Source organism: Dipodomys ordii, unplaced genomic scaffold (genome assembly GCF_000151885.1).
Source record: "Dipodomys ordii isolate 6190 unplaced genomic scaffold, Dord_2.0 Scaffold66, whole genome shotgun sequence".
NCBI lineage: Eukaryota > Metazoa > Chordata > Mammalia > Rodentia > Heteromyidae > Dipodomys > Dipodomys ordii.
In genome coordinates, this window is record NW_012267282.1 from 5,174,722 (window position 1) to 5,190,969 (window position 16,248).

Genomic DNA, 16,248 nt, shown 5'->3' on the forward strand with positions numbered 1-16,248 from the left:
TTTTTTCTTTTTGCTTATGTGGTGCTGAGGAATCGAACCCAGGGTCTCAGGCATGCAAGGCAAGCGCTCTACCACTGAGCCACCTTCCCAGCCCCCTTTGTAACATTTTCATATAACCTTCCTACCCAGCTTCTAATAGCACTGCCTTAAAAAAAAGTAATTGTTTTTTACAGAAAGTATGTTTATAGCCAACTTCATTAAGTTGGAAGAACATGGGAGACTTCTTGGTGACAGCCTAGTTAGCACAAAGTTTTGATTTCAAACCCCAATATAAAGGAAGGGATGGAAAGAAGGAAGGACCATAAAATTGCTCAAATTCCAGTTTGGTTTGTAAGTAAAGTCCACAAGAATTTGAACCCTGGTCAATCTCCATGAACAGGAATCTGCTAATAAAAGCCAGGGTCCAGGTCATTGTCCCCCTGCAGAATACACTGCTGGAGAAACTTGTGGATAGACACTGGTCAAAAGTACAGATGGGCGCTGGCGGCTCACGCCTGTAATCCTAGCTACTCAGAAGGTTGAGATCTGAAGATCAAGATTCAAAGCCAGCCTGGGCAGGAAAGTCTGTGAGACTCTTATTTCCAACAAATCACCAGAAAACCGAAGTGGCACTGTGGCTCAAGTGGTAGAGCTCTTGCCTTGAGCTAAAGAGCTCAGGATAGTGCCCAGGCCGAAAGTTCAAGCCCCATGGTCAGTAACAACACCAAAAAGGTTCAAGACAAAAGGCAGCCATGAACTTAGGGGACAAATAACATTTGTTACTAGAAAACAAAAGCATCCTTTCAAGTGCTGTGAGCTTCCTTGTGATGCTGCCCTGGTCTCCACTTGTCCCTCCTACAAGCAACCATGAGTGATTTCCACAGTGCTTCCATTCCCTATTCCTGACTTACTTTTGCTGGCACGTCTTAGGGAATGGAATTAATCCTAAAGAAGCTTAACAGGTGGAGAAAATCCTGGGCTGAACCCTCAGGGGGCTGTGTGAAACACTTTAGGTGGTCACAGCAATACCCAAAGTAAAACTATTATCAAAAGCTGCTCTGTCTCCCGAGTCCAAGGAGCTCAGCTGAGCGCAGGCTGTCCTGTTCCTCCTGTGTGCGCTCCAGCGAGCTTGCTGGCTTCAGAGCAGAGTCAAGTGTCCTCAAAGTGCCTCTGCAAGGACACATCCCCTGCTTGGATGGCTCTTCCGTAAGTTCTAACCAAACAGCATTTGGTTACTGGTGTTAAGCATTATTTTACTCATTTATTTGTAAGCCTCCTTCTCTCACGGATAGGGCCCAGGTAATGGTGGGAATTCACCAAGTCACTAAAGTCATCATTTGGTTAAATTTAAAGCCTTTACGTAACACCAAGAGAGCCAGGCGCCAGCGGTTCACGCCTGTAATTTTAGCTACTTAGGAGGCTGAGATCTGAGGATCAGGTTCAAAGCCAGCTGGGGCAGAAAAGTCTGTGAGACTCTGATCTCCAATAAACCACTAGAAAACCGGAAGTGGCGCTGTGGCTCAAGAGGTAGAGTGCTTGCCTTGAGCTGAAGAGCGCCCAAGCCCAGTGTTTTCAAGCCCCACGACCACCACCACCAACAACAAAAAGCTAAGAGAGTCTCTGAACTAGACACTAGCTGCAGGTCCACAGACTGACCCTCTGGAATCTAATTATATGAACCTCACTGGTTTTCAATGCACTTTCCTGGAACCTTCAAGAGTCCTTGAACCTGCTGGTGATGAGGAAATCACACAGGAAGAGCTCTGGGATCTCCATGTGAGTTTCCACCAAAATCATAAAACCACTCTTCTTTTTTACATGTCATAAGTAAGCATATCACCTTACAAGATGTTTTTGGTGAAAACCACTATCCCAGGCCAGCGATTCACCTGAGACCAGTGAAACACCAACATCTCTGTCTGATTTTTTTTTTTTTGTCGGTTGTGGGGCTTGAACTCACGGCTTGGGTGCTATCCCTCAGCTCTTTAGCTCAAGGCGAGCACTCTACTGCTTGAGCCACAGCGCCACTTCCAGTTTTCTGGTAGTTATTGGAGATAAGAGTCTCACGGGCTTTCCTGCCCAGGCTGGCTTTGAACAGTGATCCTCAGATCTTAGCCTGAGTAGCTAGGATTACAGGTGTGAGCCACGGGCGCCGGGCCTCTGTCTGATTTTATTGCCTTCAGCTCAGAAGGGCTCAGCACCATCTGACTGCCTCACTAGCCCACTTCTAGATCCCAAGGCAGCTGTTCTCAAGTCCGCAAAGCAACTGGCCGACTCAAATTACAAACCCTCATCTACATACTTGGATGTTTTTAACAGAAAAGCACAAGGCACTAGAAAATCTGACTGAGGCCAGAAACTAACAGAACCACTTAAGGTCCCAAGACGCCCAAAACACTAAATCCTTTAAATTCTTTTTAGAGGCAAATAGTTCTCTACTAATGATAAGACTATAAAGGAAAGATTCTAAAGATTCCTTTCTCCCTGTGCTCCCCCACCCGTCACCAGGCTGGCAGGCCATGCAGCGCCTCAGTAGTCATCAAACCAGACTTACTTCCTCGGCCGTGTCCTTCTCTATGCGAACGATCTTGTTTTCCCAGTAGATTCGCTGAGATTCCAGCTGGCTTGTTAATAAATATGAATACTAGAAAGAAACACAGAGAATAAACATCAAAATGTCAGCCAATGTTGTCGCTCTCTGAAATCCAATTAAAACCTGACCTTTCATGATCTACTGAAGAATAAAAGTGACAGCAGAATTTTCTTAAAGACAGGGTATGGCTACATTGCTCACACTGGTCTAACAGCACAGGCAATCTTCCTACTCTGCCGGGACCACGGCCAGCAGGCTGGGTGTCTCAGCATATTATCCCTGGTGACCATGACAATCAACAGGCACGGCCCGGGACAGAGAGCTGACAATCTAGTTGGAAGAACTGTTCATCGTATAAAAACTTATTCTAGAAAGTGGGGCTGTAGCTCAAAGTGGTAGAGTGCTAGCCTTGAGCAAAAGACCTCTGGGACAGTGCCCAGGCCCTGAGTTCAAGCCCCACAAATGACAAACAAAAAAACAAAAACAGCTTTTGGGCTGGGAATGTAGCTTAGTAGTAGAGTGCTTGTCTAACATGCATGAAGCCCTGGGTTTGATTCCTCAGTACCACATAAACGAAAAGCTGGACGTTGGCGCTGTGGCTCAGCACAGAGAGGTTCAGGGACAGGGCCCAGGCCCTCAGTTCAAGCCCCAGGACTGGCAAAAATGAAACAAATTTATTCTGGCCCAGCTGACTTCAAGAAAAACCACGTCATTTTAAGCATACATATAACTGGCCAGTGCCCATTTGGCTCCCGCTGCTCCATGCTTCAGGTTAGTAGCACTGACCCTGGGGCTCAGTCATGGGCTGAGTTGGTTTGGCTCTGATGGCACTGGAACTTTCTTCAAGTGCAGATACTAGCTATACTTTGTGTCTCTCAGGCCTGACCCACACTGGATGTGGACAAATGCTTGCTACATTTGTCTGGTGAGGAGACAGGTAGCACCTAGCATAGGGTCCGGTGAGAGCTGAGAGGGCTCCTGACAGGAGAGAAAAGCAATCTGACTGCAGAGAACTTGGACCAAATCAGAGCTGTGAACATTTAGGGTCTCCAGTGCTGGAGAAGTAACTGATAGCCTGGGCATTTAGGCAGGGATGGGACCTGTGGAGGGCTGTGGGCTGTACACTGAGACTGTGGTCCAAGAGGAACCCAAGGCCAAGCAGCAGTAAAATCATATCTCCATTTTGGAAAGGCCATCCAGAAGATAGAAGGAACATGAACATGTTGCATGTATAGGCTACAGAGAAAGCACAATTAGGAGACTCCACTAGACTATATGCTGCATTCAAGGTTGTCTGTCAACCCCAGTCCTGGGGTTTCTGGGCACTGTCTTTGATCATTTTTGTTCAATGTTAGCACCCTACCGCTTGAGCCACAGCTCAGAGAACTCTGGGAGACTCTTATCTCCAATACACTACAGAAATGTCAGAAGCAGATCTGTGGCTCAAGAAGTAGAGTTTTAGTCTTGATGCTCAGGGACAGCTGGGGCACTGGTCGCTCACAAGTAATCTTACCTACTCAGGAGGCTGAGATCTGAGGATCTCAGGCAGCCCGAGCAGGAAAGTTTATGAGACTCATCTCCAATGAACCACCAGAAAACCAGAAGTGGAGCTGTGTCTCAAAGTATGTGACTCAAATGTGTCTCAAGAAGTAGAGTGCTAGGGACAATGCCCAGGCTCTGAGTTCTTGAGTTGCAGCCCCAGGATTGGCATGCAGGCACACACACACAAAAGAAATCTAGAAAATGCCAGAGCAATGTGAATGAAAATGCTTCTGGTGAAGTAGAGACACTTCCAGGTCCTCCTCCTGTTCCCTGAGTGTACCTGCCCTGCACAGCTGCTAGGGTGCTGCCAATAGCGCATTCTACTTTCGGCTTTATGGGAGCTTTGGAATCTGAACTGGAGACACCTAGGAACTTCACATCAAACAGAAGGCACAGGGAACATAAGACACACCTTCAAAGAAGAAAAAGGGAATAAAAATATTTTAATCTTTCCCAATAATGACAGACATGTAGGGTCAGTGGAAAAGCAGAAGTGGAGCCACCTTTTGGTCTGGAAGGTAAGAAGCGGAGCAACAGGCACCTCGGGAGTGCTGTGAGTCATCTTACCTCTAGCTGCAAGGCATCAATTTTCTCTTCCTGGCAGGTGTCGCCCTCACACTCATACTGCACTATCTTTCCATCTGTTTTACTTGCAACAAGCCGGTGGACGTAATTATCTAAGGAGAAGAACAAGTCAACAAAACTGGACTTCTTCAAAGGAAAAAAAGGGCTCCATGAACACTGAAATCTGAGAAACTCTTTTTACAGATCTAAATTAAATAAATAGTTCTTTTTTTTTTTTTTTGGGTCCGGTTGTGGGGCCTGAACTCTGGGCCTGGGCACTGTCCCTCAGCTCTTCAACTCAAGGCTAACACTCTACCACTTGAGCCACAGTACCACTTCCGGCTTTTTTCTTTTTGCTTATGTGGTGCTGAGGAATCGAACCCAGAGCCTCACACATGCAAGGCAAGTGCTCTACCACTGAGCCACCTTCCCAGCCCCTTGTAATAGTTCTCTAAAAGTGGGGTAATCACATGAAATTTTTTTTGTTCTGTTTTTGGTCGGTTGTGGGGCTTGAACTCTGGGCTTGGGTGCTGTCCCTGCACTCTTTAGCTCAAGGCGAGCGCTCTGCTTCAGCCACAGCACCACTTCCGGTTTTCTAGTGGTTTACTGGAGATGAGTCTCATGGACTTTGTTGCCCAGGCTGTCTTTGAACCGTGATCCTCAGATCTCAGCCTCCTGAGTAGCTAGGATTACACCGGTGCCCGGCTTCATATGAAGTTTTTTGTTGTTATTCTTGGAGACCAGGATTCCAACATTTTTTTTTTTTTTGGTTGGTCGTGGGGCCTGAGCTCTGGGCCTGGACACTGTCCCTCAGCTCTTGAGCTCAAGGTGAGCGCTCTATCACTTGAGCTACAGCACCACTTCTGGCTTTTTCTGCTTATGTCGTACTAAGAAATGGAACCCAGAGCCTCATGCATGCAAGACAAGCACTCTACCACTGAGCCACCTTCCCAGCCCCAGGATTCCAACTCGATCTGATGTTTTGTTTCATTCCAGTCTTGGGGCTTGAACTCAGGGCCTGGGCACTGTCCCTGACCTTCTTTTGCTCAAGGCTAGCACTCTACCACTTGAATCACAGCTCCACTTCTGGCTTTTTCTGAGTATGTGGTAGTAAGGAATCGAACCCAGGGCTTCATGCTAGGCAAACACTCTACAGCTAAGCTACCTTCCTAGCCCTTGATCTGATGTTTTTGCTCACTGACACTCTACCACCTGAGCTGAACTATGCCTCCAACCCCTAATCATATGAATTTTCAGGAGCAGAGGCAAGAAAAGAAGTATAAAGCATCCTAAAAGGTGATTCAGACCATGCCTAGAAAGTAGAACCCCCAGGGGAAACATGAGAACTGTAGCTTGCAAGGACTGTTGGGGAGGTACAGGTCAGACTGAGAGGGAAAGTTCCCACAGAACACTTACCGCCAGCATAGTCCCATACCCGGTGGTTGGTGAGCTGCATGGCGTATGTGTGTTGTGTCTCCTCAAAGTGCTTGTATGCATGTCGACTCACATATCGCCCACATCCTATGTGCCCACAAATTAAGCAAATCCAAAGATTCTGTCATGGATGTAAGATCTGAATTAGTTACATAGAAGTATATGATCTTGCTCATTTGGCTTAGGAATGGAATTCAGAGTTGTTTCTATAGGAGTTCTGAAAATGTATGTTTAACTCTGAAATCTGTCTGGTCTCTAAGGAGCTCTGAGTAAACAGAAAAAAAAAATCCAAAAACACATCACTGATAAAAGCCCGTCTTTTTTTTTTTTTTGTCAGTCGAGGGGCCTGAACTCTGGGTCTGGGTGCTGTCCATAAGTTCTTCAGCTTAAGGCTAGCGCTATACCACTTGAGCCACAGCGCCACTTCTGGCCTTTTCTGCTTATGTGGTGCTGAGGAATTGAATCCAGGTTCTCATGCATGCAATGCAAGCATTCTACCACTGAGCCACTTTCCCAGCCCACCCAAGTCTTTTAGAAGGACAAAAGAAAATAAAGGCAGAGTTTATGTGGAGTAATATATTTATGTATGCATATACAGTACCTTGCCTTACTCTAGACCAAAAAATAAATAAATAAACCAGTCTCAAAAGAGATCTTAGCTACATTAACCAGGAAAAATATCCTCAGCTGTGTTCATATTCTCTCTGCCACCCATTACTTACTTCCTGGACACCACATTCAAAGCACTTATTTTCTTCTACAGGTTCTGGTGTTTGACAGTACCGGCACACAGGACACCTAACCAGGACAACAAAAGATAATGGCACAAAAGTCAAAACACAGCTTTAAGCCTCCTTTTATTTTTTATAAGATTTTTACTATAAAAATACTGTACAGAGGGGTTACAGTTACATGAGCAAGGTAATGAGTACATATCCTATCAAGCATTGTTGTATCCTCCTTTGTTTTTCCCCTCCCATCCCTTCCCTCCCTCCTCCACAACTAAACCTTCCCCCCTTCCCCCTACTGTAAAGTTCGTTTTCTTTCTTTCTTTTTTTTTTGGAGTCCAGTCCTGGGGCCTGAACAGTGGGCCTGGGCGCTGTCCCTCAGTTCTCAGCTCAAGGCTAGAGCTTTACCACTTGAGCCACAGTACCACTTCCAGCTTTTTTCTTTTTGCTTATGTGGTGCTGAGGAATTGAACTCAAGGCCTCATGCATGCAAGGCAAGCGCTCTACTACCTAGCTACCTTCCCAGCCCATAAATTTTGTTTTCAACATAGTGTCTTGTACATCTCATTGTTACAATGGGTCAACTTATATTCCCATTTAAGCATTTTATTCTTTCCCTTTCCCTCCCCGTATTAAAGAAGTGTATATACAAGATGCAGGGTACCAACATCAAATGCAGTGAAAACTGAGGTTATGCTGTGGGGGAGGAACACACAAAGAAACAAAAAAATCACATAGTACATTATAAATACGTTAGAAACACAATAGCAAGAAAGAAAAAAAATATTCGTGTCCCTATCTTGGGGTTCATTTTCCTTAACATCATCTTATATGGTCATATGTACATAGCTTGTGACTTATTTTACTTGTCCTACACATATACTAGTTTTTGCAAATAAGGGAAACCATGGGACCTATGTTTCTTTGGGCCTGGCTTACTTTACTTAATATAATTTTTTCCAAGTCTTTCCACTTCCTAACAAATGGGTAAGCCTCTTTTTTTATGTACTATTCTTTTTTTTTTTCCTATTTTATTATCTTAAAAAGTTTTTTTTTTTTTGGTCAGTCATGGGCCTGAACTCTAGGCCTGTGTGCTGTCCCTCAGCTCTTCAGCTCAAGACTAGTGCTCTACCACTGGAGCCACAGCTCCACTTCCGGCCTTTTCTGCTTATGTGGTGCTGAGGAATGAAACCCAGGGCCTCATGCATGCAAGGCAAGCACTCTACCACTGAGCCACCTTCCCAGCCCTATCTTAATGTTTATCATAGCTAAGGGCATGTTATCACATGTATTTGTGAGCTACTTCAAACAAATGAAATAACGCAAAATTCTGATAAGGTAGAGAAAAAGAAAAAAATTAATTTGTCGCACATCATTTCCTACTATTCTGACATTAGATGAACAAACAACTGAATGTTTACAAGCTAGCACTAGGACTCCTATGTCCTCATTTCCAAAACATTTAAACGATTAAATACGTATCCTGTCCTTTCTCTATTTTTCCTGAGATCTAAAATCTGTAAAGTTACCTTTTTTTTCTCTTAAAAGATGGATATGAAGCCGGGCAACAGTGGCTCACGCCCGTAATCCTAGCTACTCAGGAGGCTGAGATCTGAGGATCACAGAGTTCAAAGCCAGCCCAGGCAACAAAGTGGTGAGACTCTTATCTTCAATAAACCACAATAAAACCGGAAGTGGCACTGTAGCTCAAGTGGTAGAGCACTCCCCGTGAGCTGAAGAGCGCAGGGACAGCACCTAACCCCAGAGTTCAAGCCCCACAACGGACCAAAAAAAAAAAAAAAAAAGATGGATATGAGTTGGGCACTGGTGGCTTGTGCCTGTAATCCTAGTTACTCAGTATGCTGAGATCTGAGAATCGCGGTTTAAAGCCAGCCCAGGCAGTAAAGTCCGTGAGACTTTTTTTGGCCTGTCCTAGGGCTTGAACTCAGGACCTGGGTACTGTCCCTGACCTTCTTTTGCTAAAGGATAGCATTCTACCATTTGAGCCACAGCACCACTTCTGGCTTTTTATGTTTATGTGACAGAGGAATCGAACCCAAGGCTTCATATATGATAGACAAGCACTCTACCACTAAGCCACATTCCCAGCCCTGTAAGACTCTTTTTTATGCCAGTCCTAGGGTTTGAAGTCTGGGCCTGGGCGCTGTCCCTCAGGTTTTCAGCTCAAGGCAAGCACTCTACCACTGAGCCACAGCACCACTTCTGGTTTTTCTGATGGTTTATTGGAGATAAGAGTCTTACGTGGGGCTGGGAAGGTGGCTCAGTGGCAGAGTCCTTGCCTTGCATGCATGAGGCCCTGGGTTCGATTCCTCAGCACCACATAAGCAAAATGAAAAAAAAAGCCGGAACACGCGCTGTGGCTCAAGTGGTAGTGCGCTAGCCTTGAGCTGAAGAGCTGAGGGACAGCGCCCAGACCCAGAGTTCAGGCCCCATGACCGGACCCCCCCCCAAAAAAAAAAAAAAAACTCAGACTTTCTTGCCCAGCTGTCTTCAAACCATAATCCTCAGATCTCTGACTCATGAGTAGCATTACAGGTGTGAGCCACCAGCATCCAGCCCTAAGATTCTTTTTTTTTTAAATTGTGAAATACTGAACAGAGGGATTACAATTACATGGGCAAGATAATGAGTACATTTCTTATCAAGCATTGTAGCCTCCTCCTTTGTTCCCCCTTCACATCCTCCCTCTCCCCCTCCCAGCCAATCTTCCCCTCCCCTCCTAAGACTCTTATCTCCAATCAACCACCAGAAAACTGGGAGTGGAGCTGTGGTTGAATATGGCAGAGCACTAGTCTTAAGCAAAAAGAGCTGAGGTACAGTGGCCAGGCCCTGAGTTCAAGCCCCAGTACTGATAAACAAAATAAACAATTAAAAAACAAAGACAACAATAAAACTTCCAGAAATGTTCACAACATCTTGCCTAGCCATGAACATTGCCTACAAGACACCAGAGCTTGGAGTTTTTAAGTTTTGATAATGAAATCTTTTGGTGCCAGTATTGGGCTTGAACACAGAACCTGGGCATTAACTCTTAGCTTTTTCACTCAAGGCCAAAATTCTACCCTTTGAGCCACCTTGGTTTTTGGGTGGTTAATTGGACATAAGTCTCATGGATTTTCCTGCCTGGGCAGGCTTTGAACTGCAATCCTCAGATCTCAGTCTCTTGGGACTGGCATTACAGGCTTGAATCACTGGTGCTGGGTTTATAATCCTTTTCTTAGTTAAGACAAAGTAGTACTGAAGGCTGGTCATGAATATTTTTTGGCCAACAGACCAACATGACACAAAGTCTTTCTGACTCAGACCAAAAGAAAAAAGGCTGACTGAATTGACACACAGAAAAAAACAAAAACAAACAAAAAAAAAACTCAAGGTATAACTAGTATTGGCTTGTTTCCCAGCTGAGTCAAGAAGATGAGAAAAGGAAACATGCAGGAACACTAAGTTCTCACTTCGTTCTCCTGAGACAAAGCTGGAGGATCCAGATTGTCTCTTCAGCATCAAAACGAAGACAGAAGGGCCGGGGGTGTGGCTCAGTGGTGGAATAACTGCTTAGCATGTGTGAGGCCCTAGGTTCCATTCTCAATACCCAAACTAGTGGGCAGGAGAAACCGAAGACAAGCTGGAAGGGTTAACAGGAATGGCAGCTGGTCAGTGGTGAGCAGTTCTGTGCGTCAGAGGTGGAAACCAGCTCTGTGTCATTCCTTCTGTGTGTGTGGTGCCTGGGAAGGCTAGATAAGAAAACAAAACTAATTTTGAAATTGAATTCAGATTAGATCCGTGCCAGAATGATCTTTCTGGAATTTAAATCTGGTGGTGAGAATGTAAAAGGCAAAACAAACTTATTTGTAGCATACAATAGTTTATTATAGCCCATCTCATGAGCTGATTAGAATATAGTTAGCAGTTTATGAAATCGCTCCTGCCTCCCTTGCCAAAAATTCTGTCTTCAATTCTGTCTTCTCTGTCTTGTGGTTTCTGTGGACTTCCACTCCTCCTCACTGCTGGACTTGAGAATAGAATCTTTTCCTTCCCATGCGTGCCCTCCTGCAATGGCCTTCCCTTGCTCCTCATCCAACTCCCACCATCCTTGCAAGACCACTTCTCTGTGGCACTGGCGGTTTAGGTACCACGTCTTAGATTATAAGGCTGCACACTATGAGGGGTGCGATGTCACACTTAATTGGGCATCTATTTTTCTCTCTGTACATGGAAACCGCAAGGGCCAGCACTTATACACCTTTTTTTTTTTGTAGATCGTGGGGCTTGAACTCTGGGCCTGGGCGCTGTCCCTCAGCTCTTCAGCTCAAGGCAAGCACTCTACCACTTGAGCCACAGTGCCACTTCCAGTTTTTCTGGTGGTTTATTGGAGATAAGAGTCTCATGGAGTTTCCTGCCTGGGCTGGCTTTGAACTGTGATCCTCACATTTCAACCTCCTCCTGAGTAGCTAGGATTACAGGTGTGAGCCACCGGTGCCCGGCTACTAATACACCTTTTGAACTATGTCTCACAGTGCATGTTATGAAGGTATAATCTAACTTGAAGTAGGAAGAATACAAAGTACAGGTGCCAAGGCAGTTCTTTGCAGCACTGACTTCTACAATAAAGGCCACTTGTACGCTATACGAAGAACATATAGTTGTGTGCCTCATACCTGTTGACTGCTAGTGTCCCTGGCCACTCCACCCAAGGCATCAAAGCCCAGGCTTTGTTCTTGGGAGGAAATAACAAGTGTGATGCTGCCTTGAGAAGTCCATAAGGATCCAGTCAGCACCTCCACTAGTGTAAGAACGCAGACCTGCTTGTGAAGGGAGGACAGGAGAGAAGGAGGAGCCTCTGCTCTTCTGGGGCCAGGTTTGTGGAGTGGAACATGTGAGGTGGTTCACTTGTTCAAAAGGGCACGAGGCTGGCTATGTGGGGGCAGCGCTGCACTCACGTGGTGTCGTCCCAGCGCTGCAGGCACTGGCTGTGAAAGCTGTGGTTACAGAGCGTGGTGAGGATGCCGTTCACAGACTCATCCATGCGCTCCAGACACACCGTGCATTTGGGGAGCTCGGTCAGGTCCATCACAGGGAGGCTGGCGCCCTGCAGGGAGACATCTTATATAAACCCCACTCCCCCTCGCCCCTCAGCCATCTCTCTTGTGACTCCCAACAAGGCATTCTCACACTGTCTACTCTGGGCAGACAGACTGAATGGGCAATGCGGAGTGTCATTTCCACTCACTCGCTATACTGGGCCCTGGGAACACAGGGGATGTGCCGGCTGTGCATGGCAGCTTCTTCACCCTAGAAGGCGCTTCGGCCACAGCAGACTTAACTTACCAACCTAGAGTGGGGCCGACCCCAGCTCTGACCTGCAATGTCTATGACGATGACAGAGGCCAAAGGAATGAAAGGAGAAGTGCAAGGAGTGGGGATGGCTATCCACAGTAAACAATGTCTCAACACAGTCTATTTAGTGTCCCAGGACTGACAATGCTGACGTCATTTATTTATTTTTCTTTCTTTCTTTTTTTTTTGGCCAGTCATGGGGCCTGAACTCTGGGTCTGGGTGCTGTCCCTCAACTCTTCAGCTCAAGGCTAGCGTTCTACCACTTGAGCCATAGGGCCACTTCCAGCTTTTTCTGCTTATGTGGTGCTGAGGAATCAAACCCAGGGCCTCATGCATGCAAGGCAAGTACTCTACCACTAAGCTACCTTCCCAGCCTGCTGATGTTATTTCTTTGTGCATTTAGCACATACTTGTCCAATCCTTGCTGGGTGTGCCACACAGCAACTGAGAGGAACAATGGTGAGCAAAACCAAATTTGGTGCGGGGTGAGGGAGGGGTGACACAGTAATAGAGTAAGATTGATTGGAACATACTATAAGCATGTGGAAATGTAACAATATCCCCCTACGTATAACTAATGTGAGCTAATTAAAAAAAAAAAAAAAGGTAGGCAAGAACAGGTAGCTCACACCTATAAACCTAGCTACTTAGGAGGCTGAGATCTGAGGATCGCAGTTTGGAGTCAACCTGGGAAAAAAGTCTGTAAGACTCTTATATCCAATTATTCATCAAAAAAGCCAGAAGCAGAGCCTTGGCTTAAGTGGTAGCGAGTTAGCCTTTAGCACAAAAGCTCAGGGCAGTGTCCAGGACCTGAGTTTAAGCCCTGGAACTGGGAAAAAAGGAAAAAGAAAACTTCTACTTGTTAGCAAATTACTGTCCCTTCTTCTTTCTTCCAGCTCCCTGGTAACAACTATACACCTACTTTCTATCTCTATGGTATTCCTTTCTGGACCTTTTTATGCTATCTCAGCATCCAATGTTGTACCCATAGTCTACATTTACAACCCATCACAGGCATCCTTGTACTTACGTCTTCAGATTTCAGCACTTCGGCTCTTTCCACATAGACCAGCTGGCAAACGTCATCTTCTATGGAGTTGAACTGGCGGCCATTACATGCCATATAAAAACTGTCTGCATCAGCCTATATATACAAATGGGGAAAAGGAAAAAATTAAGACAGATATACCGAAAATATGCTTCATATTTAAGATGCATGACCTCTGCTATTCTTCTCATCCATTTAAGAAATCTATACTTACAAGAAAAAGCAATCACTAGAAGTAATATGTCCTGCAGCAAGCTGGTAAACTGACTGAACTCTGAAGGTCGATATTCTATGTCCTGACTGTTTCCTGAGCCACGAACTGCCAGAAGGTACAGGAGTGCCACACGTAGGCAGCTAGCACAATGTTACCAGTCTACCAGCCATGTACATTTATCTTGATCCTTTTTCCCATCCAGTCATCACTTACAGATGAGAAAATACTTCTGCAAAGCCTGGACTCAAATCACAAATGATTTGTATGGAGAGAATTTATTTTATAAAAATGTCAGCATTTGTGTTAAAAAAAAAAAAAAAGAAACCAAAGGACTGGTATGGGATGAAAAACCAACTCCTCTTCACTAAACCAAGTGGGAGTAGTAATATAGGGGAACTGGGTGAGGATCCCCTCAGGAGAGTCTAGTATCAGAAGCAAAACTCACAGGGAAGGTCAAGAGATCTAAGACAACCAGACAACCAACCTTTAAGACAGGAAGCACTGCAGGTACACCTGCAAAGACACATGCCCATTTATAAGCAAGGACTTAGAAAGCTACAGACAGATGGTTTCAGTTTTAAACTCAGTTAGCTTCTGCAGCAAAGCCACAGCTTGTCTGCATCACTCTCACATGGACAAGCCCTATCAATGGGATCAAGCTGCTTGGGGTGACTGAGGATTTTCAAAGAGACCACTGTACTGCCATCCTCTACCAAGACATTCAAGGCTGAGCAAAGCAGGGAGTCCTGATTGGCCACTCTCACAGGGTGCTGAGTCTCAGCCACTGTAAGCTTCTTGAGTATCCAGTGAGGTAATTCCACATGGATTTAGTTATTTATATACTCTTAACATGACCAAGTGAGCTATGTTAAACCTCTGAGGAAGGATGAGCAGTTCTGCAGGTGAGGGGTGGAGAGGTGCTGCCTGAAGGAAATAACCCATGCACCGGTTATAGTACAGGCTATGTAAAGCAGGTTGCTGGAATACACATTTTTTAAAATAATAATAAGAAGCAATCTACAGAGCAATGGCTTTTCACTGAGATGCTACTGGATTGACATGCCAAGGAAACCAACCCTCAAGCCAGGCTCAGATCAGCACTTCAGGCCTGCAGCACCAGCAGGCGCTGGCTACAATGCAAGGAAAGGCAAACCCCTCTGGAGCAGACCTCTGGAAATGTTTACCAAGTGACCAAGCATCATCACGAGAAGAGAAAGGCAAGAGACCAAACCTACTCAACACCTGAAAAATCATTTTCTTGGAACAGTTGTTGATCTGCAGTAAATAAAGGTAGTGTGTATGTGTTTGTGTGTATGTGTGTGTGTGTCCTGGAGCTTGAACTTGGGGCCTGTGTGCTATCCTTGAACTTCTTTGCTCAACACTAGTACTCTGCCACTTGAGTCACAGTTTTAGAGCTTTTTGGTGGTTAATTGGAGGTAAGAAGCTCGTGGAGGGGCTGGGAATGTGGCTTAGTGGTAGAGTGCTTGCCTAGCATGCATGAAGCTCTGGGTTCAATTCTTCAATACTATGTACACAGAAAAAGCCAGAAGTGGCACTGTGGTTCAAGTAGTAGAGTGCTATCCTTGAGCACAGAGAGGCTCAAGGACAGTGCCCAGGCCCTGAGTTCAAGCTCCAGGACCAGCAAAAAATAAAGAGTCTCATGGACTTTTCTGCTTAGGCTTGTTCTGAACCACAATCCTCAGGTAACAGCCTCCTGAGTAGCTAGGATTACAGATGTGAGCCACTGGCACCTGGTCTTTATTTTTGGTCAGTCATGGGACTTGAACTCTGGGCCGGGGCACTGTCCTTCAGCTCTTCGGCTCAAGGCTAGTGCTCTACCACTTGAGCCATAATGCCACTTGCCATTTTCTGGTCATTAAAGTCTCATGGACTTTTCTGCCTGGGCTGACTCTGAACTGTGATTCTCAGATCTCAGCCTACTAAGTATCCAGGATACATGTGTGAGTCACTGGTGCCGGGTGCACATGCACTGTCGCTGTCTTTCTCTCTCTATATATATATTTTGTCGGTCATGGAGCTTGAACACTGTTCCTGGGCACTGTCCCTCAGCTCTTCAGCTCGAGGCTAGCGCTCTACCACTTGAGCCACAGTGCCACTTCTGGCTTTTTCTGCTTATGTGGTGCTTAGGAATCGAACCCAGAGCATCATGCATGCAAGGCAAGCACTCTACCACTGAGCCACCTTCCCAGCCACTATATTTATGTTTTAAGACATGGTCTTGCTATGTAGTTAGAGGCTTGCCTCTAAGTCCAGTTCTAGGATTATAGGCATGCACCATCATACTCAGCACAAATGTACTTAAAAAAAAAAGACAACATCTACAAACAACTGAGATTTCCAATTTAAAATCTCAGCATCAGAATGTAGCTTCACTTGCAGCATATTTTCTTAGCACCTACTATGTGCTAGGCGCTATGCTCAACTCTAGAAAGAGAACAAAGCACATATAGTTCTGGCTTCAACTCATGTCAAAATAGAATAAAAGCTTGAAGCCAACTGTACAGGACAAATCAGTAACTTTTAATGTTTATATTACATGTAGCTAAAACTTAAAGAAACTGAACAGTTGTTTTCTCCTTGTGCCTGAACTCAAAAAAAGACAAATTAGTTATGATCTAGACTCCTTTAATGTCAGGGTCAAAGACATATTTAGCTTCTCAAAAAAGGGTACCAAAGGGGCTGGGAAGGTGGCTCAGTGGTAGAGTGCTTGCCTTGCATGCCTGAGGCCCTGGGTTCGATTCCTCAGCACCACATAAGCAAAAAGAAAAA

General features: G+C 45.4%; 1 protein-coding gene across 2 annotated transcripts in view; it reads right to left on the reverse strand.

Annotated features, from left to right (window-relative positions):
* Brap (BRCA1 associated protein) overlaps positions 1–16,248 on the reverse strand; it is a 29,008-nt gene that overhangs the window by 5,249 nt on the left and 7,511 nt on the right. For both annotated transcript variants that reach the window (XM_013023181.1, XM_013023182.1), the window contains exons 4-9: positions 13,227–13,340; positions 11,799–11,947; positions 6,835–6,910; positions 6,095–6,233; positions 4,682–4,791; positions 2,534–2,623 (exon numbers count right to left, since the gene is read on the reverse strand). In XM_013023181.1, the coding sequence (XP_012878635.1) occupies positions 2,534–2,623; positions 4,682–4,791; positions 6,095–6,233; positions 6,835–6,910; positions 11,799–11,947; positions 13,227–13,340 (678 nt within the window). The remainder of the gene's footprint in view (positions 1–2,533; positions 2,624–4,681; positions 4,792–6,094; positions 6,234–6,834; positions 6,911–11,798; positions 11,948–13,226; positions 13,341–16,248) is intronic.